Source organism: Macaca mulatta, chromosome 20 (assembly GCF_049350105.2).
Source record: "Macaca mulatta isolate MMU2019108-1 chromosome 20, T2T-MMU8v2.0, whole genome shotgun sequence".
NCBI lineage: Eukaryota > Metazoa > Chordata > Mammalia > Primates > Cercopithecidae > Macaca > Macaca mulatta.
Window position 1 is genome coordinate 72,589,511 of NC_133425.1, and position 23,587 is coordinate 72,613,097.

Below are 23,587 nucleotides of genomic sequence, written 5' to 3' on the forward strand. Positions count from 1 at the left end.
CAGGAAGAGACAGTCAAGAGACCCCAAGAGCAAAGGAGATGGGCAGTCTAGACTAGGCGCGTCTACACCCGCGTTCGCCCTCAGGCTAACATTGTCAGCTAGGACCACCTTCCTTCCCCTGGCCGCCCTAACACCTCGCAGCTTGCAGGCTGCGGCTGCTGGCAACACCCGAGTAAGATCCTATCCAGCCGCTGCGCTCTACTTTCCAGGGAAGTGTAGACCTTACAGGGGACGGGCCCCAGGTGCAGGGGCCGTCGCGCTAGCCAAGGGTGGCGTGCGGAGATCGACGCGGCCTCGCCTTCGGCCAGTCAGGACTCAGCGGCCTCTTGGCCGCGCCCACACGCGCACCTCCGGTGGGCCTGGGCTTTCCTTTGCACATTCCTGCCCGCTGACGCTGCCCACGCAAGTGAGGTCAGCCGGGCTTTTTGCGCGTCTGGACAAATCCAAATCAGCCTGAGCTTTGCCTTCGCATACCCCCTAGCCAGGCGCCACGAGGATGTACGTGGCTCGCGCTTCCTTTTCTCCAAAGGCCGCCGAGCCCTTTGCGTGAACACGGAGTGACCAACGAATACTTCCTCCTTCTGCGAGACCTGCCTCTTTAGGATCCGAGTCCTATAGACTGACCAGACTCGGCGCAGCACGCTGATTGGAAGCGGCGACTGCCCGTCAAGCATTCGCGTCTCTCCCCTCCCTTGACTTTCTTGGCAGGGTTAAGGGATAAGAGAAAGTGGAGTTGCCTTAGTTCTGGGAGAGCCGGTTTGTGGGTCCGGCACAGGTATCCATGCGGACTTAGGCTGCAAAAGTCCTCTTGTGAAACGAGGAATAGGCTCGAACCTTCGATTGGGTCGAGGGAAACGTCAATCAATGGATGGGCGGGTGCAAACGCAACAGAACGTACAGTATTGGTTAGGGTTTGGCGGGGGGCGTAGACAGCGGGGAAATGAGGCGGCTTATCTCGATTGGCCCAGAAAGAAGGGGGTCTCGCCCTCTGTACTCCGGGATTGGCTAGAGCGAGCCGCGCCCCCCTCACGCCAACAACCACCGGTAAGCGAAGTGGGCCTAGCTCTCCCGGATTAGCAGCCGTAGCCGGATGCGTTGAAGGGAGGGCAGAGAGGTCTCATTCAGCTCCCGAACAGACCTGACGTAGATCCGGAAGTAGCCCGCACCATCTCAATTATGAGGGGACACCTGTAGGCGACGGGAGAGGGACGCCGCGGGGAGCCAATAAAGCTCCGCAACCGGAAGCGTCTTCTGGGGGCGTCGCACCCGGAAGTGTGGCACCTCCCCGGCCGCACCCGGAAGTGTGATGCCACCGCCGCTACGGGGAAGTAATGGTACCCGGCCAGTTGAGATTCGGGGTTAAAACAGGTGTTTGTATATCTCTATTTCCTGAGGCCCATTAGAGTCTCCTCTTTTCGGAAAGTGTTGGAGGGGGCACGTATTTGGGCATGTTTTTGAATGTCTCGTCCTATTGAAATCCGTGGGGAAACAAGCAGTAGGAGTGTGTCCAAAGGGGCCTGACTCTATAAAGTCTTTTCAGAAGTTTCTTTCACCGCCCGTCACCCTCGATTCCCCTCCCCTTCAGGGATGTGCAGATGGAGGCCGGAGGAGACACTGCTGCCCCGGTCCCCGGGGGCGCGGAGGACTTGGAGGACACGCAGTTCCCCAGTGAGGAAACTAGAGAAGGTGGAGGGGTTCACGCGGTCCCACTGGATCCCGAAGGCGAGGGCCTGGAGGAAACAGGTATGACTCCACTTAGTGGGGTCTTAAAATGGATCCTTAGGGGTTGTCATTGTTGGACGGGGGGAGGGTCAGTGGGTGATGAGTAGGGAGTCGTTTGGGACTCAAGAGAAGTGGCTTAAACCATAGCCGGGTGAGGAGGAGGTCATTGTGGACACATGGTGTAGTTTACTTCACTGAGGAAGTCATTGGATGTCAACGGGTGTTCACTGGGAGTTTGGTGTGAGTTTAGGTCATTGAAGAATCAGAAAGGGGGCTGTTAGAACCAAAGAGGGTCACTGAGGATTTAGAGTGTTTAGGTCAAAGAATGCGCAGAAGAAAGTCAATAGACTCCAAGGAGTACTGTTTAGAAGTTAGTGTTTTTGAGGAGTAGGGTGTTATTTATTAAATAATAGAAGTGGGAAGGGGAATCAGTGAAGTTCCATGGGCACTCAGAGTATTTACATCATTGAAGTCATTGGTAGGCTGTTGGGAAGTCTTTAAGGAACCAAATATTAGTGGATGTGTAAAGTTGTTCATTTGGGATTTAATGGAAGTCACTGAGAAGTCTGTACCATTGATCACTTTGGAACTAGTGGATGCAAATGGAATCATTGGGAAGGATCAGTGATGTGAGAATAAATGTGGGTGGGGAGGTTGAGGACTTGGGAATTAATAGCAGGTAAGAGCAGTTATTAGGAGGGAGTAATGATATTTGGGGACATGGGAGTGTCAGTCATGGGAATGTCAATGAGAGAATATGCAATTATTGGGATTTCATGGGAAAATTATTGAGACATAGCTGCACATGGATAATAATGACTGTCATTGGGGGATGAATGGGAATAAATGGATGTGTCAGTAGAGGCCATTGAAGTTGTGGGTTTTCGTGAATGTTAATGATGGTCATGGGCAGGGGCAGTGGAAGTCATTAAAGTCTTGTGTGTTAGTGGATATTATAATGGTTACTGTATGGAGGGGAGTGGATATCAATGAGATTGAAGGTGGTCAGGGGAGTGAGCGAAGGTCTCTGAAGTGCTGGGTGTTAGTGGAGGTTAATGATGGTCATTGTTGGGGGCGGGAGGAGTGGACATGGAGTAGAATAAATTGTGGATCAGGGCAGTCATGGAGGATCACTGAAAAACCAGGTGTTAATGATTGTTAAAGTGGGGTCATTGGGGTGTTTGTGAACCACAGTGGGAGTGAATAATGGATTAGGGGAGTCCTAAAGATCTGGATGTTAGTGGATATTAATGACAGTCACTGGCAGAAATACTGGACATTACCAAGAATATAAATGGGCAACCAGGAGAGTTAGTAGGGGTCATCACCTATCAGTGGGCATCACTGATAGGGTAGTGATGGGGGAAGGGGCATTCAGATACTTAAGATATTAATATATGTTAAGGGTGGCCATTGGGTGAGCAGATATCAGGTGAAAAAACAGGGGTCGGAGGAGTTAATGGGGGATTATTGGAGACGAATAATCATCATCCAGAGTCAATGGGGTGCTTTGAAGACTTGGGAATGACAGTTATTGAAAAGGAAGTAATTGGTCTGTAGGAACATAGCAGGTCCAGTGGAATGACAATGAGAATGTGTTGGTTTATTAGGGTTTTAGGAAGATCATTGCGGGGTCCCAGGGCAGTCATTTGTCATTGAGGGGCATAGGAGACACTTGGAGGTCTGTGTCAGCATGCAGGGCTCCTGGAGGGGCTAGTAGATATTTGGTGGGTCCTTGGGGATGTGGGGTTAGGGGTTCACATGCAGATGACCCACCAGGGGCTCCCTTTCAGGATCCAAGGACAAGGACCAGCCACCCAGCCCATCACCACCGCCCCAGTCAGAGGCCCCGTCAAGTACCTCTCGGCTCTGGAGTCCTGCAGCCCCTGAGAATAGTCCCACGCGTAGCCCTGAGAGTAGCTCTGGAGGCCAGGGCGGGGACCCCAGTGATGAGGAGTGGCGCAGCCAGCGGAAGCATGTGTTTGTGCTGAGTGAGGCTGGCAAGCCCATCTACTCGCGGTACGGTAGTGTGGAGGCGCTGTCGGCTACCATGGGTGTAATGACCGCCCTGGTGTCCTTTGTGCAGAGTGCAGGAGATACCATCCGCGCCATCTACGCTGGTGAGCAAACAGGTGGGAGGCAGAATGGGGGACAGTGACCGGGAATATGGCTGGCATGGGTAGGTCCGTCTGCCTGCCTCAGGCACTATCCAGCCAGCCAGGGTTGGGTCCATGTGTGTGGATGGTCAGCCAGGGCTCTAACTGTCAGTGGTGGGAGGTGGGGGGTTCATCTCTGTCTGGCCTGCTGGTTTCTGAATGATTGACTTGCTGGGATCTGAGTGACTAGCTGGATACTTCTGTGTTGCCTGAGAGCATGACTGGGGGGGCTGTGTGGCTAAGCTGTGTCTTTCCGGCTCTGTGTCAGCCCTTGTACCATCTCTTCCCACCTGCCCCTGCTCCATGCTGTGTATCTAACCTACCTGTTCCTTTGGCCATCCCATCATGTCTCTGCAAATGTCCAGATTCCTCCAGCTTATCCTTACCCCAGTCCAGGTGCCCACAGAGTGATCGTGTGGACTGGGGCCCGGTGTGTGTATGGTAGGAGAGAGCGGAAGAGCCCCACTGTCTCCCTCTGGTCATTCCTGATCCAGCTCTACCCCCTCTTCTTACCCCTCCCTTCCCCAGAGGACCACAAGCTGGTGTTCCTACAACAGGGCCCACTGTTGCTCGTGGCCATGTCACGGACTTCTCAGTCAGCAGCCCAACTGCGGGGGGAGCTGCTAGCTGTGCACGCACAGATCGTGAGCACGCTGACACGTGCAAGTGTCGCCCGCATCTTCGCACACAAGCAGAACTATGACCTCCGCCGCCTGCTGGCTGGCTCGGAGCGCACACTGGACCGACTTCTGGACAGTGTGGAGCAGGACCCAGGAGCCCTGCTCCTGGGTGCCGTGCGCTGTGTGCCCCTTGCCCGCCCGCTGCGAGACGCACTGGGTGCGCTCCTCCGACGTTGCACAGCGCCTGGCCTGGCGCTGTCAGTGCTGGCAGTAGGCGGTCGACTGATAACAGCAGCCCAGGAGCGGAATGTGCTGGCCGAGTGCCGGCTGGACCCAGCTGACCTGCAGTTGCTGCTCGACTGGGTGGGTGCACCAGCCTTTGCGGCGGGTGAGGCTTGGGCACCAGTGTGCCTGCCCCGCTTCAACCCTGATGGTTTTTTCTACGCCTACGTGGCCCGCCTGGATGCTATGCCTGTTTGCCTGCTGCTGCTTGGCACCCAACGTGAAGCCTTCCATGCCATGGCCGCCTGCCGGCGCCTGGTAGAAGACGGGATGCATGCCCTTGGTGCCATGCGTGTTCTTGGGGAGGCTGCCGGCTTCTCTAATGCCTCATCAGCCAGTGCTCCTGCCTACAGCGTGCAGGCTGTGGGGGCGCCGGGCCTCCGGCACTTCCTGTATAAGCCACTGGACATCCCTGACCACCACCGCCAACTGCCCCAGTTTACCAGGTAGGCCCTGACCCTAAGGCAACTGGCTGGGTGGGAAGGCCTGTCAAACCAGGAAGTTCAGCATCTCAGGGATGTGACTCAGGAGAGATAACCGGCCATGCTTAAGAAAGAGGGAACAGAACAAGTCTCTGATGATGGAGCATCAGTCATGGACCTAAAGGAATCCCCCTCTTCTGGTGGAGAGCAGGGCCCTAGTACTCAGGGAATCCCCTAGTTTGATGAGGAAAGGTCAGCCTCCAACCCCTGAGAATCCTCAGGTCTCATGGGAGAGGCTCAGCTCCCTAACTTAATTGAAATCTCTAGACTGAGGGAGGAAATGGGCCAGCCAAGAAGGCCCTGGACTAATCTTTCCCTCCATCATGGCAGCCCTGAGCTAGAGGCCCCCTACAGCAGAGAGGAGGAGCGGCAGCGGCTGTCAGACCTGTACCACCGCCTGCATGCTCGTCTCCACAACACCTCCCGACCCCTGCGCCTCATTTACCACGTGGCTGAGAAGGAGACACTGCTGGCCTGGGTAAGTTGGGCAGGGCTCTGAGTGAATTGATTCCCCACTTCAAGCCTCCTTTCCCTATATTGTATCCCCTCCAGCCATAGTGCCTTCACCAAACACAGCAGGCCTCTGGCTGGGCTGTGCCTTGCCTGCGACACTGTCCCTGCCTTTACACACACATCTTTGAAGCCCCTGACAACTAATGACCGTGACTCTAATCCGACATTAGCCTCACCCTTCTGTGTGCTTTTCCCCGATTAGCAACCAGGACAGTGTCTTTGACTTTCCAGAGGCTCCATTAACCACCATTGCTGTGCCTGCCAATTCCCTAGTAGCCCAGTCCATGTGTCTGGAGGTACCCCATTCATCACCAGCTCATTATGACTCCATGAGTCCCCAGCAGTCCTCAGACACTGTAGGCTTGGTCCCTTGCTGTGCCCTCCACCTGGGGTACCCTTCCCTTGGGTCTCCTCTGGGCTCCAGCCCTCACTTCCTAGGGGTTTGCTGAAGGTCAACTACTGAGGGAGGCCAGAGAAGGGGACCTCATCAGAAATGGCACCTTCCCCCAGGCCCTGCCATGTAATGCATATTTATTAATTTATTGCATGACTGCTGTGGATCAGGCATTGTCCTAGGCTAAGGATTTTGTTTTTAAATTTTTTTAACTTTCATTTTAAAGAAGTCGCAAAAACAATATAAAGAGTTTTTATATTTATATTCATGAAGAGTTATAAAGGGTGTGGTGAAAACCACACCTGGCCAGACAGTGGTTTTCCTAACTCCATCATTCTTTCTACATTCATTGGTTGGGATTTTACTATAAAGAATAACATGGGGCCGGATGTGATGGCTCACACCTGTAATCCCAGCACTTTGGGAGGCTGAGGCGGGCAGATCACTTGAGGTCAGGAGTTCGAGACCAGCCTGGCCAACATGGTGAAACCCCGTTTCTACTAAAAATACAAAAGTTAGCTGGGTGTGGTGGTGTGTGCCTGTAATCTCAGCTATTCATGAGGCTGAGGCAGGAGAATCACTTGAACCTGGGAGGCGGAGGTTGCAGTGAGCCGACATCGTGCCACTGCACTTCAAAAAAAAAAAAAAAAAAAAAAAAGGAATAACTTTTTCTTCTATTTATTGAATTTTTAATTTTCTATCAATATTATCTCATGGATTTTTCTTTAATTCAGTGAGTTAAAATCTTTCTCTAGCATTTACTTTGGTGTTCAAATTGCCTCTGATTTAGCCAGTGGGTACCCTGATTCAGCCAGGCTGATCCCTGCGTCTCTGACACGTCCCCTTCACTATGTGAGCACATCTTACTTGACTTTCTCTATTCCAGTCCTCAACTCAGCCATTTCTCCATGGAGCCTTTGTACCTTTTAGTAGAGATTGGAATTTAAAACCCAAGATATGGGCCGGATGCAGTGGCTCACGCCTATAATCCCAGCACTTTGGCAGGCCAAATAGGGGTGGAGAGGGGGCTGCGGGTCACAAGGTTAGGAGTCTGAGACCAGCCTGGCCAACAGGGTGAAACCCCATCTCTACTAAAAATACAAAAAATTAGCCGAGCTTGGTGGCATGCGCTTGTAATCCCAGCTACTCGGGAGGCTGAGGCAGGAGAATCGCTTGAACCTGGCAGGCGGAGGTTGCAGTGAGCTGAGACCATGCCACTGCACTCCAGCCTGGGCAATAGTGAGACTCTGTGTCAAAAACAAAAAACAAACAACAACAAAAAAATAAGATATGTTAGGACCAGAATTTTAAACCAAGTGATCAGAGTGGCCTCCCTGAGCAGATGGCATCTGAGTGCAGTAAGGAGGTATTGAGCTACATGGATATCAGGAGGAAGAGTACACCTGGCAGAGGGAAGGGACTGATGTGCTGTGAGGTGGGACTGAGCCTGGCTATGTTTGAGGAATAGCAAGGAAAGTGCAGAATGGCCGGAGCAGAGGGAGTGAAGGGGAGAGCTCTTGGAGGTGGCACAGGAAAGGCACTAGTGACCTTGTGGGATCAGGCCTCTCCATTTAGTATGAGGCATAACTTGAGTTCCTCTTTATATTAATTCCTGGCTGTTGATGAGGAAAACATAGTTGTATGAGCTTAGAGCAGGACCTTGTACACAATAGGTTACTGACAGAATATTAAACATTGTTACTGTGTTCCCCAGTCCCCAGATGAGCAGACAGGTCTAGAGAGTACCCACAAACACAACCAGCATCACCCAGTTGAAGCCACTAGGTCCCGCTGACCCTTGGCTCATTAGTTGCACAATATCAGCTTACCTACCTTAGCCCAGTATCTAGGCAGCACCCGGTAGGAGGTGCTGCCAGGTACAAGTTCCAGGTTGCAGGAGGCAGACATGCAGCTGCATTGGGGTAGACAGGGTTGTCCATAGCCAGCTCTGGCCCATCTGACTCTGTCTCCTCCCAAACCCCCAGGTGACTTCCAAATTCGAGCTCTATACCTGCCTCAGCCCTCTGGTGACCAAGGCAGGTGCAATCTTGGTAGTGACCAAACTCCTGCGCTGGGTGAAGAAAGAGGAGGACCGGCTCTTCATTCGCTACCCACCCAAGTACTCCACACCACCAGCCCCCTCTACGGACCAAGCTGCCCACAATGGCTTGTTCACTGGACTCTGATAGATGGAGCTCCCAGACCAGGCAGTGCTGGGAGCAACCACCTTTGTTTTTTACCTTCTGTCCACCCTGGAAATGTGGGTGGGGGTGTGTCCGTGGCTAGTCATTGTCTCCCTAGGCAATGGGGCAAGATCTGAAGGCCCATCTATGAAAGAGATGGTGGCAACAGCCAGGCGAGCAGGCTGCTTTCCTCGCCTGGTCATGCACCTCCACCTCTGGGGAAATCCTTAGGCCTCCCTCTCCCTTCCCTCTGTCTCATCTCCTCCACTTGAATGATGCTCTAGCCTCTGTGAGGGATTGTCCCCTCCAAACTTGCTTCAGGGGTCTGCCTCCTCAGTTGAATCTCAGCCGTGAGTGTCCAGATCTGGCCAAGGTCTCTAGGGTGGCCCACAGGGGTGCTGGAATTGGCACTTCAGGGCCACGCTATGCTTGGAACTGGCCTGAGGGTATTAAAGAAAAAAACTACATAAAAGTCCTAAAAGTAAGACCCACAAGGATATTCCTTTGCCCTTCTTGTAGTTTTCTTCATCTTTACCCTGCCAGAAATGACCCCCTCAATGCCGGCTGCTGCTAACATTAATGAGAAGGTGGCCTCTAGTGTCCACCTGTGGAACCCAGGACACAAAGCACCTGACTGCACACAGTGGCTGAAATCCAGCATTTTTACATAGAAGATGCACTTAGCTTCTAAGCCTCATTTTACTCATCTGTGAAACAGAGATAAGTAACCCTCTCTCGTAAACTCTGATGAAGATTTGTAAACGAAAACAGACTCGAACTATTGTGTACCACCACATAGCACATGCACGTCTGTCCCAGACTTTGACAACCTGCACAAGACAAGCAGCCTAAAGCAGGAGAGACCTTCCTAGGGTTTTGTATGTGTGCACACTACCCTCACTCCCCAACTGGCCATTACCCTAGCTCTGCCCTTGTTTGTGGAGTTACAGCCTCAAGGTTGTAGCATGCAATCGGGGCGCAGTGTGTTCCGCGCTTGCCCAGAGCTGACTGCTAAGTCAACCGATGGCGTAACCGCGGACTGCACGCATGCGTGGTGAAAAGCCTTTCGCCCTCACGTGGTTTCTTTTTCAACCAGTCATCAAGCAAGGCTCGCGCGCAGGCCCCGCGTTGGAAAATGGCGGGGAAGCTGAAACCTCTGAATGTGGAGGCGCCAGAAGCCGCTGAGGAGGCTGAAGGTAGTGAGGGCAAGTGGGCTGTACTCCTTTCTCTCCAACCAGGGCAGAAAGGAGGGAGGATTCATCCCATTACAATAATGAAATAGTGATATTCCAATATTTTTTAAATAAAATGTTAAGCCTTTTATTATTGAAGAAAAACAATTTTTTAACCGTTCAGCAGAGTGGAGATAAATTAACAGGCATATTCTTACCATCGAGATTAACTTTTGTCAACTCTAGTGAATACGTTGTTGAAAGTAAACAACACATAGTTCAGTACGCAAGTCTTCAAACAAAAGTGGGGCGGTGGGGATGTTCTCATAAAAATCACCTTGCTGCAGCCACCCCTTATTAACAGTAATTCCCAATGTCGCCATTTCACACCTAACACCTACCACACTTTGATGGACTCTTAAACCTCTTAATCGAACATGGCCTCCCCCACAGCCTCTTTTCTCCAGGGTATCGACTTGAATGACAGGCAAAGGAGGGTGGAGGGGTGTCGGCCTAGACGCTATTGGAAATTGTATTCCATCCAAAAGAAAAAAAATCCCAGACCGGGCACGGAGGCTCACACCTGTAATCCCAGCACTTTGGGAGGCAGAGGCGGGCAGATGACGAGGTCAGGAGTTCGAGACCAGCCTGACCAATATGGTGAAACCCTCTCTACTAAAAACTATATATATATATATGTAAATTAGCCGAATGTGGTGGCGTGGACCTGTAATCCCAGCTACTCAGGAAGTTGAGGCAGGAGAATCTCTTGAACCTGGGAGGCGGAGGTTGCAGTGAGCCGAGATCACGTCACTGCACTCCAGCCTGTGTGATAGAGCGAGACTCAGTCTCAGAAAAAAAGAAGAAAAAAATCTTCCTTGGCCCGGCTTGGTGGCTCACGCCTGTAATCCCAGCACTTTGGAAGGCCGAGGTGAGTGGGTTACCTGAGGTCAGGAGTTCGAGACCAGCCTGGCCAACATGGTGAAACCTCGTCTCTACTAAAAACAAAAATTGGCCAGGTGTGGTTGGCAGGTGCCTGTAGCCCCAGCTACTTGGGAGGCTGAGGCAGGAGAATTGCTTGAACCCAGGAGGCGGAGGTTACAGTGAGCTGACATTGTGCCACTGTACTCCAGCACAGACAACAGAGAAAAAAAAAAAGGAAAAAAAAATTCCCAAGGCAGTAATGCATTTGTATGCCACTAGTATTTTTTGTGTTGTTACGGAAGTATTCAAAGTGTACCAACGTAGAGAAAATAGCATAAACAAAGCCCATGTACCCATCACTATGCTTCAACTGTTGTCACCTTTCTGTCCCACTTTTATCTATCTCTAACACCCCTTTCTGCACACTCTTTAAACCACTGTATGAATAAACACACTAGACTGCATCCTGCCAGACCTACCCATATAGACATCAAAGTAATGATTATTGTTAATTACCTGACCTAGGATGTGAGCTCCATGAGAACAGAGACTGTTTACCTCTCACTCCCCTGCACCTAAAACAATGCCTGCTTGGTGTAAAGTAGGTGTTCAGTAATTTTTTAATGTGTGACTAATGAAATAACTTCCACACAGAGAGGTGTTTTAGATTAGAGCCACATACTAAGTGCCAGCATTCAACAAAGGACAGAAGGAAGTAAGACAGATGCAAATAGATCTCATGTATTAACTGTGTAATACAGCTGCCACTACAATTTTAAAAAACTATTTTAGTATCAACCTTTCAAATTCCTCAAAATTAAAGTTATGACTGACTTCACTAGCAAAGGAAAAATTGAAAGACGTATCAAGTTGCCATTTCTAGCCCATCAAATTGGCTTTATAAAGGGAAGAATAGTATCTGGTATTGATGACCTTGTAGAGAAACAGGCCTTTTCCTACCTCAGGGAAGAGAGCTGACTCAAAGTAAAGGCTTTGCTAGAGGCAGTTTGGCAGAGTATTTTTAGCATCTAAAATGCTGTTCCACTTCTGCAGTCCCCATGCTATGTAATCATAGGAGAATACATAAGTGTATGAACCAGGAATGGTCATTGGAGTGTTGATGCAGGCACAACACAAGGAACAGTCACATAAATGGCTAAGTCTAGGTTTATGTGTGCATGCTGTGGAATGTCTCTGTGGTGGATTTTTCTTTTTAAGAGGCAGAAAAAGATAAATTCTAATTTAAATGTATAAAAATTAAATTTTAAGTTGATAGGATTATTATTGACACACAAGGAGCTCCAAAATAGACCCTATTTTTATTAGAGACAAGCCAGTTGGGATTGAAACAAAAATGGAGGAAGGTATAGCCCTGTGTATGTTGCACAGAAAAAGTGTCTGAATGGTAAAGGCCTGAGTGATAACTCTGGACAAGGGATTTGGATTTTGGGAGTACTGCAGAGGTAGAGGCATTTTTGTGATTTATTGTTTTATTTTTCTTTTAGAAAAATGTAAGTAGTCATATATAATTTTAAAATATAAGGGAGAAGAGGGAAAATTTTGAATGGCAACTGAGGATCCTATATTCATATTGGATCAGTATTAACATCCAGGTTTTGATTGTTGTACTGTGGTTACCTGGTAGATTCCCTTTGTATATAGGAAATAGACACTGGAATAGTAAGGTGTAATGAGTCAAGTTGTCTGCAACTTATTATTCAAAATCACTCACAAATGGGGAATCTGGTATAAGGGCAAAATGGGGGCACTGTGGCCTATTTTTACAACTTTTGTGTACATCTGAAATTATTTCAAAATAAAATGTTTACAAGGGTGCTCTTACTGTGCTGGCCGTTTTCTTTTGTAATGGACTTTGTGTGTGTGTGTGTCAAAGTGTTAGTTGGATTATTTAAAAGATTTACTTGTTACCCACTCTTGGCCTTATTTCATGACTAGCACTAGAAAGCAGAGAGAGGAAAAACACAGATGGAGCTTTTGCAGAAATGGTTGCAAATGCCAGCCATAAAAAAGATGTGGAGACAATCAGGAAATTAATGCATAGCCTGGGTATTGGGAGATGTTACCTGATGAGTATTAATCTGGTCAGTTGTGATTATAGGATTGGGGTCATCTAAGATAATGTCCTTAAGTAGCTCAGACTCCTGATGAAGTATCTGGGAATAAAATGTCAAGAAGCCTGGGCATTGCTTAAAAATAATTCAACACAGGAGAAGCAGAGGTGAAATAAATAGGGTGAATATTAATAATTGTCAGATCTGGACAATGAGCATATGAGAGTTAATCATAATATCTTCTCTACTCTCATGTGCATTTGAAAGTTCTCATAATAAGGTACTAAAAATAAAACAATCACAAACACCTTCCCTTGTTATTAAAGTAGCTTTACTTCTTTGTCTTATTTCCAAAATATTAAGAATATTTTTGAAATTAAAAAATATCTCAGGATGCCAACTTGTTCCAAGTGATTGTATCAGGGGAAGCAGTGAGATTTAGGATTAAGGAGAAAAGAGGAAATTTCATTTTTAACGTCACATATTTCTTTGTTTGAATTTTCTTAGAATTTTACTTGAGTCAGAAAGTAAAATTTAGAGCAATACATGAAATGTATTTTACTAAAAGACCAAATGTTGTCACCAAACTGCTGGCAGTGGTTACTTCTGGGAAGGGGAGTGACTTGGAGAAGGGGCTGCTGGTGAGGGGAGACTTTTCTTTTTAATTTTTTTCTTCCACATTTGTTTATTATGTAAGTTATTCTACATGTGTTTATTATGTAATTTAAACATGAAAATGCAAATTAAAATAATACATAATAATTTATAAAGGATTTCAGGCCAAACAAAAAGACATAAAGAAGGTGAACATACCACCAAATACTTCAAAAAGTATCTAATAAGCTCAGGTTAAAAAACCCTGATTTACAACATGGATTTTAATGGCTGCAAAGAATTTCATCCTACAAACATGCTGTAATTAATCCCCTAAGGTATCTTCAAGTTATTTCCTTTTTTTTTTTTTTTTTTTTGAGACAGAGTTTTGTTCTTGTTGCCCAGGCTGAAGTGCAATGGTACCATCTCGGCTCACTGCAACCTCTGTCCTCTGGGTTCAAGCAATTCTTCTGCCTCAGCCTCCTGAGTAGTTGGGGTTACAGGCACACACCAACACGTCCGGCTAATTTTTGTATTTTTAGTAGAGTTGAGGTTTTGCCACACTGGCCAGGCTGGTCTCAAACTCCTGACCTCAGGTGATCCACCTGCCTTGGCCTCCCGAAGTGCTGGGATTACAGGCGTGAACCACCGCGCCCAGCCGTTACTTCTGAGTTTAAAATTATAAACAGTGAAACAACATCTCGCCCACCATCCTTAATTATGTCTTTAAGAGGCATTCCGAGGAGTGGAATTTCTGATCAAGAGGAAGTGAATAAAGTTTTGGTATTTATTTATCAGAAAGTTTGAAATGAAACAGTTTTTGCCGGTTAGCAAAAAACAAAACAAAACAAAACAAAAATGAAGAAGATTAAAAACATACTTGCCTGGTAAGAGTATGATTTTTGGGCCTGAGACAGGTGAAAGGCAATTTCCTATCAGCCAAATTCCATAATATACATACCTTTGATCCACCAAGTAGCATCTAAGTAGTACTCTATGTGTACCCAGTAGATACACTCTAATGCAAGCACAAAGAATAATGTACAGGGATGATGTACTAGGTTAAATTGTGTCCCTTCAAAATTCATATCCACCAGAAATTCAGAAATGTGACTTATTTGGAAGTAGGGTCTTTGCAGATATAGTTAGTGAAGAGGAGGTCACACTGGATTAGGGAGGGCCATATTCAATGGCTGGTGTCCTTATAAGTAGAGGGAAATATAGACACATAAAGATATGAGAGTGGCAGGTGAAGACACAGACACAGAGGGAAGACCCAGTTTGTGGTACTTTGTTATGGCAGCTTGACAACACAAATGCAGATGATCATTGTGGCATTCTTTGTAACAGCAAAATAAGGTAAACAGCTTAAATATCCATCAGTAGGATATTGTTTTGAAATTATGGTATATCCACACAGTGGAATGCCATGCAGCCACTAAAAAGAATAAAAAGATCACTGGTGTACATTGTCAAATGATAAATACAAGATGGGGTGCATCATGTACACCATGCTACCACTTATGTAGAAAATGTGGGATGTGGGCCAGGCGCAGTGGCTCATGTCTGTAAACATCTGTAATCCCAGCACTTTGGGAGGCTGAGGCGTGCTGATCACGAGGTCAGGAGATCAAGACCATCCTGGCTAACATGGTGAAACCCCGTCTCTACTAAAAATACAAAAAAAAAAAAAAATTAGCCTGGTGTGGTGGCGGGCACCTGTAGTCCTAGCTACTCTGGAGGCTGAGGCAGGAGAATGGTGTGAACCCGGGAGGCGGAGCTTGCAGTAAGCTGAGATCACCCCACTGCACTCCAGCCTGGGCGACAGAGCAAGACTCCGTCTCAAATAACAAAACAAAAACAAAAAAAAAGAAAAGAAAAGAAAACGTGGGATGTAGTTGGCCGTGGTGGCTCACGCCTGTAATCCTAGCACTTTAGGAGGCCGAGGCGGGTGGGTTGCCTGAGCTCAGGAGTTCGAGACCAGCCTGGGCAAAACAGTAAAACCCCGTCTCTACTAAAATACAAAAAATTAGCCAGGCGTGGTGGCATGCGCCTTTAGTCCCAACTACTCGGGAGGCTGAGGCAGGAGAATCACTTGAACTTGGGAGGCAGAGGTTGCAGTGAGCTGAGATCGTGCCACTGCACTCCAGCCTGGGCAACAGAGCCAGACTCCATCTCAAAAACAACAACAACAAAATGAAAAGCAAAATGAAAATGTGGGAGGTATGTTTGTATATACATTGAATTATCTCCAAGTACCTACACATAACTTGTAATGCTAGTGGCCTCTGAGGAGAATTAGAGAACTGAGGGAGAAGGAATTTTCACTGTATACTATTGTGGGTAAGCGTTTCTTCATTAACTTTTTGGCTATCATGTTTGCGAGCTGCCTTTCATCTTCTCTGTTCAATTTTCCTTAGAGAGGTGTAGGTCACTGAGATTTGACCTTTACCATTGATTTCAAGACTTAAGGATTTTTTTTTAATGTTAACATTTTCCTGTGGTTTTTCTTGTTTGAATTTTAGAAGTAACACAGGCTCATGTTAAAATATACATAGAAGTATGTATGGTGAAAAGTGTGGTGAATCAGGGTTCAAATAAGGTCTGTTCATTTAATTGATTGATATATGCCTCAAGTCTTTTTTAATCTGTAGGATTTTTCCCTCTCCCTCATTTTCTTCTTTGCAACTTATTTGTTGAAGAAACAGGTTTTCCTGTGGAGTTTCCCACAGTCCACATGATATTGAGCACATCCCCAGTGGTGTCATTTAATGTGTTTTCCTGCCCTTTGTACTTCCTCTGAATTCGTATTTAGATGTGGAAACCTGATGGGATTCCATCAGGCTTTTTTGGTTTTGGTGGGGGTTTTTGGGGCAAAAATCCTTCATCAGCCATGTTGTGTTCTTCCATCTAGAGGCTCATAGGGAGCACTCCCCAAGACAGCTTGTAAGTGCACTCTGAGCTGCAGTCCTCAACTTAGCTGAAATAAACTCTCTATATCAAAAATAAAAATAAAAATCCATTGAACTGGAGCTGCAGGGTAAAGAAAGAAAAAGAGAGGCTCATAATATCCAGTTGTCTTTTTCTGATGTTAGTAGCCATTAGTAACTATTACCTAGATCTATAAGTTCATTAAGAATGTATAAATTATGAGCTATAATTATTTTAAAGAAATTCATATGAAATCTTCCTGCCCTATTGCTCTGGTTAGAACTTCATAATGATCTTGAACAGCAGCATCAGCAAACATGCATTCCCTTCTTTCACCCCTGAGTTTCATTAAGGGGATGTTTGTGGTGGTGTCTTTTAACCCCTCAGGGAGAAGGTGACCCTTCGGGGTCCTGATTTATCTAGCACACACCATAAACCTCAAGGGCAAGAGACGGGGGCCCTGCTTCGGATGGAAATCTGTCTCTCATCCCATCCTTAGCCCCAGCCCAGGGGTGTCTGCAGACCCCGCTGGGACTTCCTACTTCCCTTCTCTGTCCCCTCTCACTCTCGCTATGTCCTGTAATTTTGATTTTCGTTTCTACAGGGCAAGCCAAGTCTTTGAAGACTGAAGACTTGCTGGCAATGGTGATAAAGCTGCAGAAAGGTCATGTGTCTCTTTGTTTCTGAGCCTCAGCCTGGGGTTTCAAGTCAGAAAGACATGGTTCAAATTCAGCCACCTCAACTCACAACCTCAGGAAATTATCCCATTGCACTTTCTCCCTCTTATACAATTTAATTCTTTGAACCAAGAATACAGCCTCACAGTTTAAAATTCAAGAAGTTTAAAGGAAAGGAAAAACCAGTTCCCCTGCCATCCCTCCTCCCTCTCCCCACACACTAGACATCCATTTCCCTGACTCACGGGCAAGCAGCTATTGTTTTTCAATTCTTAAGTATCTTTCCAGAGGTTTTTAAAAAATGCATTCATGGATGTGTTTTTTTTTTTTTTTTTTGTCTTCCCTTTTACATACAAATGGCAATGCAGTTGGTTTTGCACCTTGCTTTGCTTTTTGCAGGAGATCTGGGAGCCAGTGTGCACCCAGTATCTACATCAGAGCTGAGGCAGTGCTGGCCAGAGGTTAGACCCCCAGTCCATTCTCATCTTAAAATACTATCACGTCAGTCTATTCCAAACAAAAGCAGCAGCCTCCCCTTCTCCCACTCTGTGGCTGCCTGCAGAAGAAGTGCACTGGGACTGCTGCCTAGGTAAAATTAGGGAGAGAAATTGCAGGGCCAGAAATGCAGTGACCCAAACTGATCATTTCCAGTAAAACAAAGACCCCCAGAGATTTCTGTCAGTCATAATCAGCACCGTGGAGAGCACCCACTCTCCTGGAAATCACAGAAGCTGGAGTCAGTGACCTTGGAAAATCCAGGGTCTGAGTTTATTAACCCCAGAGTGTCTGAGGGGTCGGCAGTGAGACCTGGCAAGGGTTGGGCAGCTTTTTGCCCCCATTCTTTGTTGCCAACCTTGATGCCAAAGAGGCATGAGAAGGAAGTCTCCTGCATACAGAGCACTGAAACAGGGACTATGAGAAGTTAGAGCTGACTCTCTAAAGGGACAGTGATCACCCTGTCACTGGGAAACTTGCAAGCTGCCACCAGCAGCGTAAAAGCAGGGTTTCCCCATTTCTCAGATGAGGCCAGTACCAGAGTGCAGACTGACAACCCTTCCTGTCTGGCTTTTGATAGGGCGGGGCAGATGGGACGTCTCCATTGGCTCACACCACACTCAGAGTTACATCTAAAGGCTTCCACGATGGCCCAATAGGCCCTGAGTGATACCACTTCCCACTTCCCCCACCTCACCTTCTGCTACTCTCCACTTGCTCACTAGACCTGAGCCACACCAGCCCCTCACTGTTACTTTCGACACGTGCCTCACCCGCTCCTGCCACACTACGGGGAATTTGCACTTGTTCCCTCTGCCTTGTTGCACTCCGCCTGGAATGGGTCCCCCCTCCACACTCTACCCCCACAGAACTGCAGGACCTGCTTCCCTCTCCTCATCTGGGCCCTTTCCATATCTCCAGACACGCCTTTTACCCTTTTGCTCTTCAACGCTTTGCCTCACTTTATTTCTCTTCACAGCAGCTACTGCCACCTGAATTGATTTATTTATCTTTGCTCAATGTCCATCTCCCCAGCCCAGAATGCAAGCCCTTCAAGGGGCTCTGGCAGAGCTCAGCACACAGCAGGTACTCAATATATGCCTGTTAATTGATAGCAGCAGACACAGTGCTTCTCCGTCTGCCTTGGACAGCCAGACACCAGTCTTCTCTGGCTCAGTCTTTCTTCCTTTCTTTCTTCAGAGGGAAGTCTGGAGCCACAGATAGAGGACCTGATTAACCGGATTAACGAGCTTCAGCAAGGTAAACTTGGGAACCTAGCCTGGCCAGCTGGGGCCAGCAGGAAGAGCCTGGATTTATAATGAATCCACCTCCTCATCTATAAAATCTAGGCCCCTGTAGGGTTGTTTGAAGATGAATATGCAATGTCACGTTTGTGAGAGAACAGCAAGGCTAGAGACTACACTCACACAGTGTCTTCTTCCCTTCTTGGCCCAGCAAAGAAGAAATCCAGTGAGGAACTGAGAGAGACCCACACTCTCTGGGAGGCCCTGCATAGGGAATTAGACTCCTGTAAGTGGGGCCAAAAGAGGGACCCATCAACACTGCGGATGCTCCTGTGCATACCTCGGGGCCTTTGCACAGGCTGTTCCCCGGCCTACAATGCTCTTAGCTCACATCATCTGTATTGCCTCTCACTGTCTCATGTCATCTTTCAGCTCTCAGCTCAAATTTCACCCTGACAGGCCTATCTTGATAGTCTCATCTCAGAATAGAATCCCGCCCTCTCTTGGTCATTCTCACGCCCCTGGCTGATTTGTTTCTTAGGAGCCTTTATATCCACCTGACATTGTGCGTGTATTTCTTTATAGCCATCTCTCTCCTCAGTGTAAACCTTGTACATTCTTCAGGGTCTTCAGTCCTTCAACATTTACAAGGAATGTGGGCATAGAGGGGGAGAAGCTGGATCAGGATGGTCCTTGTGGGAGATGGTTGCAAGGGTGGCAAGAAGATACATCAGCTCTCAGCTCTCCTAGGGCTGTACTACACCTGCTGTGTGGCTTTTCCCTTATATGAAGTTGCAATGGGGATGGCGATGGGGTGCCTGGAGGCTGAAAGTGTCATTGTGTTTTCCAGTGAATGGAGAGAAAGTGCACCTAGAGGAGGTCTTGAGCAAAAAGCAAGGTATTTACCAGTTGCTGTGTCTTCCTTATTCTACTCTTCCATCCCACAAAAGTCCATACTCCTCAGAACAGCCAGAGGAATCCCACTGAAACCTAAGTCAGGGTGCTTCCCTCTCTGCACAGATCTCTCCCTGGATCGCTACCTTACTTGGAGTAAACACCCAAGTCCTCACGGTGCCCTCCAATGCCTGACATGATGTGGGGGCCCATTACCTCTGGCCAACCCTGACTCCCCAAGAGCTCCCAAAGGGTCCCCTTGGTTCCTTCCCCACAGAGGCACTCAGGATCCTCCAGATGCACTGCCAAGAGAAGGAAAGTGAGGCTCGGAGGTAAGTGGCCCTGCCTCAGCTCTTCCCCACCTCATTCCCCAGCTGAAAAAGGAGGGAGCAAGAGCTATGGAAATCAGTCTCGGACATGGAAGCCTCATTTTACCTTTCTATAAATAGAACAGTCAGACAAAAGACTTCCTTGGTTATCTCTGATATTAAATGGTCATGTTAAGATCAATTTACTCATTTAATTATTCATGACTAATTTCTTTATCAAATATATTCCATCCATTGGTGTTAGCCTCAGTCTTTTGCTATCGGCTATCCAGGTCCTTTGATATCCATTCACTTGCTTATTTGTCTGCTTATTCTAAGCCCCAGCCATCCATTTGCCCACCCATTCATCTACTTACATATCTAGCCATTCACCTACTCACTCATACATCCATCTATCCAACTATCCAACCATGTCATCCAGCCAGATGGCTATTTTATCTACAACCTTCCACCTAACAATCTTCCATCCATCCAATCATGCATTCATCCTCTCTCTATCCTTCCCGTCATATATTCACTTAGCCAACCATCCATCCAGACATCTATCCTTTCTTCTGGCAATCCTTTCTTTCTCTATCCAGCCGCTATTCCTCTACTCATCATTTCTCTAATCAGCTATCGTTTCTCCAGCCAGCAACTCACACATCCAATCAATTGTCTCTCCAACCGTGTATCTATCCATGTCTTCATCCTCCCAAGTAGCTGGAATTATAGGCATGTGCTACCACGTCTGGCTAATTTTGTATTTTTAGTAGAGATGGGGTTTCTCCACATTGGTCAGGCTGGTCTCGAACTCTTGACCTCAGGTGATCCTGCCCGCCTCAGCCTCCCAAAGTGCTAGGATTTCAGGCGTCAGCTACCACGCCCAGCATCCTCTGAACCTTTACTTAGCACATTCATGTTACCAGAGGTCTTACATCCTGGTGCACCGTGATTTTAATTGCATGGGGAAACCTGATGTTAGCTAATGTGTGTATACTTAACCACACTACTCACACTGTCTGATGAGCATTTATGCCCATTTATGTACCTAATCCTCATAATGACAATTATAGGAGTTAAAGGCTAATGTCACCCTCCACACCACCATTTTACATATGAGGAAACTGAGACCCAGAGAGGTTAAGTAACTTGCCCAGGGTCACAGTGAAGTAACAGATCAGGCTTCGAGCCAGGATGTTACAGAATCTATGGTGCCAGATTACCACACGCCTCACAAAGCTTTCTTGGGGAGGCAGAGTTCATTCCATGGGGGACAGGATGGACAGGGTGATGTTCTCAACAGAGGCCCATGAAGGTTCTCGTTCAACAGGGGAAATGAGAAAGGTGAATGCCGTGAACAGACATCCCAACTCCCACTCCTGCTGGAGTGAATGGTGGGTCATTCAGAGAACACCACTCAGGGTTGTCTTTCCCTTCCCAGGAAGCACACGTTGCAACAGTACATGGAACACATTTTTGTCCATAACTCTCAGGTTTCAGAGTCCCAAACAGAGGAATCTGGGGTAACTCCCAAGCCTGGGGCCTGGCAGACCACAGTGTAGAAAGTGGGAGCAGGGCTTGCCTCAGGGAGAGTTTGTTGGAAGAGGTGCTGCAGGAACCAAAGCTTAGAGGATAAAACCCATGAAGTGGCTCCCAGCAGAGGGAGCATGGGCAGGATCTGAAGGCTCGCACATGAGGAGCCCCCATCAGGGGTCAGGCCTAGCATGTGTTCTCTCATTCCTGGGTGTCGGCCTCCAGGTTGGATGTCAAAGGACAGCTGGAGGATCTGACGGGCCAGCACAAGGACCTCTGGGAATTCCACGTGAGCCATTATCATTGCCTACAACCAAAGCCACTCCTCCCTTGGCTTTAGTGTCCCACTGACTGGCCCAGAGTCCACCCCTGCCCAGGCCCAATGCCGGGGGATAATCCTTGATTCTTTGCTTCCTCTTGTCCACCTATTCAGTCCCTCAGCTTTTATCTAAAATGAACTTAAGTCTCACCATGCCTTACTGCCACACCCAGCATCACCTGCCCAGACGGGTGCGTACCATTGTGATCTGCTTTCCCCCTGCTCACCCAGAGTATGTTTATCTTGCAGTGGCAAATGGCAGCCCAGAGAAAGCCATGGTCAGGTCGTTCCTTCATTCAGCTAATGTCAATGGCTGCACTGGGCTGCATTTGAAGCAGTGAGAGAGGGTAGCAGATCAAAGAGGCCAAGTCTTTAGCAGATCAAAGAGGCTGTCTCAAGCTGGTTGGGGACAGTGGAGGCACCAAGAAAGTTAGTGGCTAGATCGTGGAACGTCAGTGGGAAGGCCTCTAAGCAAGTGACATCTCAACACAGAGGTTAAGGAAATGAGGGAAGAAGCGGAGCAGGTATCTGGGTACAGAAGGAAGGCCCTGGGACTGGACGGTGCCTGAAACCTTTCAGGAGCCGCAGACTGGGGAGTGGAGGATGAGGAGAGTGGGAAGAGTTCAAGTTTGAGAGGTGCCTGGAGACATGCAGAGCGTTTGGGGGGAGGTGGGTGGGTCTCCAGCCACAGCAGAAACTGCACATTGAGTTAATAAATAGTTGAATGAATGAATGACCTAATGTAGGTGAAGACTTCCCGAGAAGCACAAAAGGGGAGGGGCGGGCCGTGTAGCCAAGAGGACATCCAGACGGGCAGCCCTCCTCTTTGTCCTGGCAGATGCTGGAGCAGCGACTGGCCCGGGAGATCCGTGCCCTGGAGAGGAGCAAGGAGCAGCTGCTCTCGGAGAGTGAGCCTCCCGCGCCAGGTGGGCCGGGGGAGGGGCATGTGGCCGGGCCTCGGCCCTGCCCCTGACGCCCGCCCACCCGCAGGGAGGCTGGTGCGCGCCAAGCTGCGGGACGTGGAGCGGCGGCTGAGCTCGCCGCCTGAGGTCGAGGGCGCCAGGGCGGTGAATGACGGGTGAGAGGGGAAGGGAGGTGTGGGCGAGGAGGGCAGGGACACGGCGGAGGGGAACCAGCCCAGGTCCCCCGCTCCGCCCCCCACTGCCCCTTCCCCCGCCTGTGCCTCCCTCGGCGTCGTCGGGTCTCCGCGTCTCCGTGGCTTCCTCCTTGTTCCCTAGACTCTCCCTCTCTTCCTCCTCTCTCCTCGGCCCCTTCTCCGCAGGCTGAAGGCGGAGCTAGAGATATTCGGGGAGCAGGTCCAGAGCGCCCCCGAGGTCGGGGCCGGCGAGGGAGAGGTAGGGAGCCCGGGGAAGGGAGGCGGGGCGGGCAGGGGTCCTGGGAGTGGCCCCTGAGAGTGGGGTCTGTGCGGAGCAGGGCGGCCCCGGAGGTAGAGGAAGCCTGGGTGGAGGCCTAGGGCAGACGCGGGCGGATGCGAGGAGCGCGGGAACCTGGTCTGCAGCCTCACCCCGCCCCCGGCAGGCCGGACCTGAGCTCCCCCGCCCCCGCGACGAGGCGGATCCGGAGCCGCCGGTGGCTGCCCCTGACGCCCCCTAGGCCAGCAGGACCCGCCCGGTCCCCGCCCTCCCTCGAGACCGGCCAAGAAATAAAGGCGATAATTTCCGACCGTGCCTGCGTTCTCCCCGGAGTCTGTGCTTCACGGTGGAGAGGGGAGGGGCGTCCTGGGGTCTCGAGGCGGGGCCTCTGCCTGACCCCGCCCTCCAGTCAAGCCCCAGGCGCCAGAGGCTCGGTAAATGCTCCTGAGCTCAGAGAGAGTAAAGTGGGTGTCAGGACCCCCCGCCCCACAGCCTCATCTCGAGTTCCCAAATCTGTGTTGTCAACAGGGGCTAGAGGGCACGTGTTAACCCATTCTGGTCCTCAGGGTCTGTGTGTCTCCGGTGGTCTCAGGAAACCCAGAGTCTCTGCAAGACCCGCAGACTCGCGCTAGCTCTGGGACGTGTCCGCCCATCTGAGCTCCTCTCACACATTGGATTCTAGCCAAGGCTGCCTCT

At 49.0% G+C, this 23,587-nt stretch overlaps 2 protein-coding genes across 10 annotated transcripts; both read left to right on the forward strand.

Moving 5' to 3' along the window:
- The first annotated feature begins 355 nt into the window (after positions 1-355).
- Positions 356-9,689, forward strand: MON1B (MON1 homolog B, secretory trafficking associated). Of its 7 annotated transcripts, none has more exons than XM_077986923.1 (6): positions 356-1,044; positions 1,586-1,743; positions 3,516-3,842; positions 4,407-5,226; positions 5,593-5,740; positions 8,155-9,689. In XM_077986923.1, exons 2-6 carry the CDS (start codon positions 1,596-1,598, stop codon positions 8,353-8,355), a joined length of 1,644 nt encoding a protein of 547 aa, XP_077843049.1. In that variant the 5' UTR covers positions 356-1,044; positions 1,586-1,595; the 3' UTR covers positions 8,356-9,689. The 7 variants fall into 7 exon arrangements, with proteins under 7 accessions (XP_077843049.1, XP_077843052.1, XP_002802610.4 ...); XM_002802564.4 differs by lacking the exon at positions 356-1,044 and adding an exon at positions 1,300-1,368; XM_015126662.3 differs by lacking the exon at positions 356-1,044 and adding an exon at positions 1,300-1,334.
- Positions 9,444-23,206, forward strand: SYCE1L (synaptonemal complex central element protein 1 like). 3 transcript variants are annotated; one of them, XM_015126665.3, is made up of 11 exons: positions 9,444-9,548; positions 16,650-16,709; positions 18,418-18,477; positions 18,673-18,747; positions 19,312-19,359; positions 19,633-19,687; positions 21,425-21,488; positions 22,357-22,426; positions 22,509-22,596; positions 22,801-22,873; positions 23,058-23,206. In XM_015126665.3, exons 1-11 carry the CDS (start codon positions 9,488-9,490, stop codon positions 23,130-23,132), a joined length of 729 nt encoding a protein of 242 aa, XP_014982151.2. In that variant the 5' UTR covers positions 9,444-9,487; the 3' UTR covers positions 23,133-23,206. The 3 variants fall into 3 exon arrangements, with proteins under 3 accessions (XP_014982151.2, XP_077843054.1, XP_028697271.1); XM_028841438.2 differs by lacking the exon at positions 9,444-9,548 and adding an exon at positions 18,200-18,303; XM_077986928.1 differs by lacking the exons at positions 18,673-18,747; positions 19,312-19,359.
- Positions 23,207-23,587: the final 381 nt, after the last annotated feature.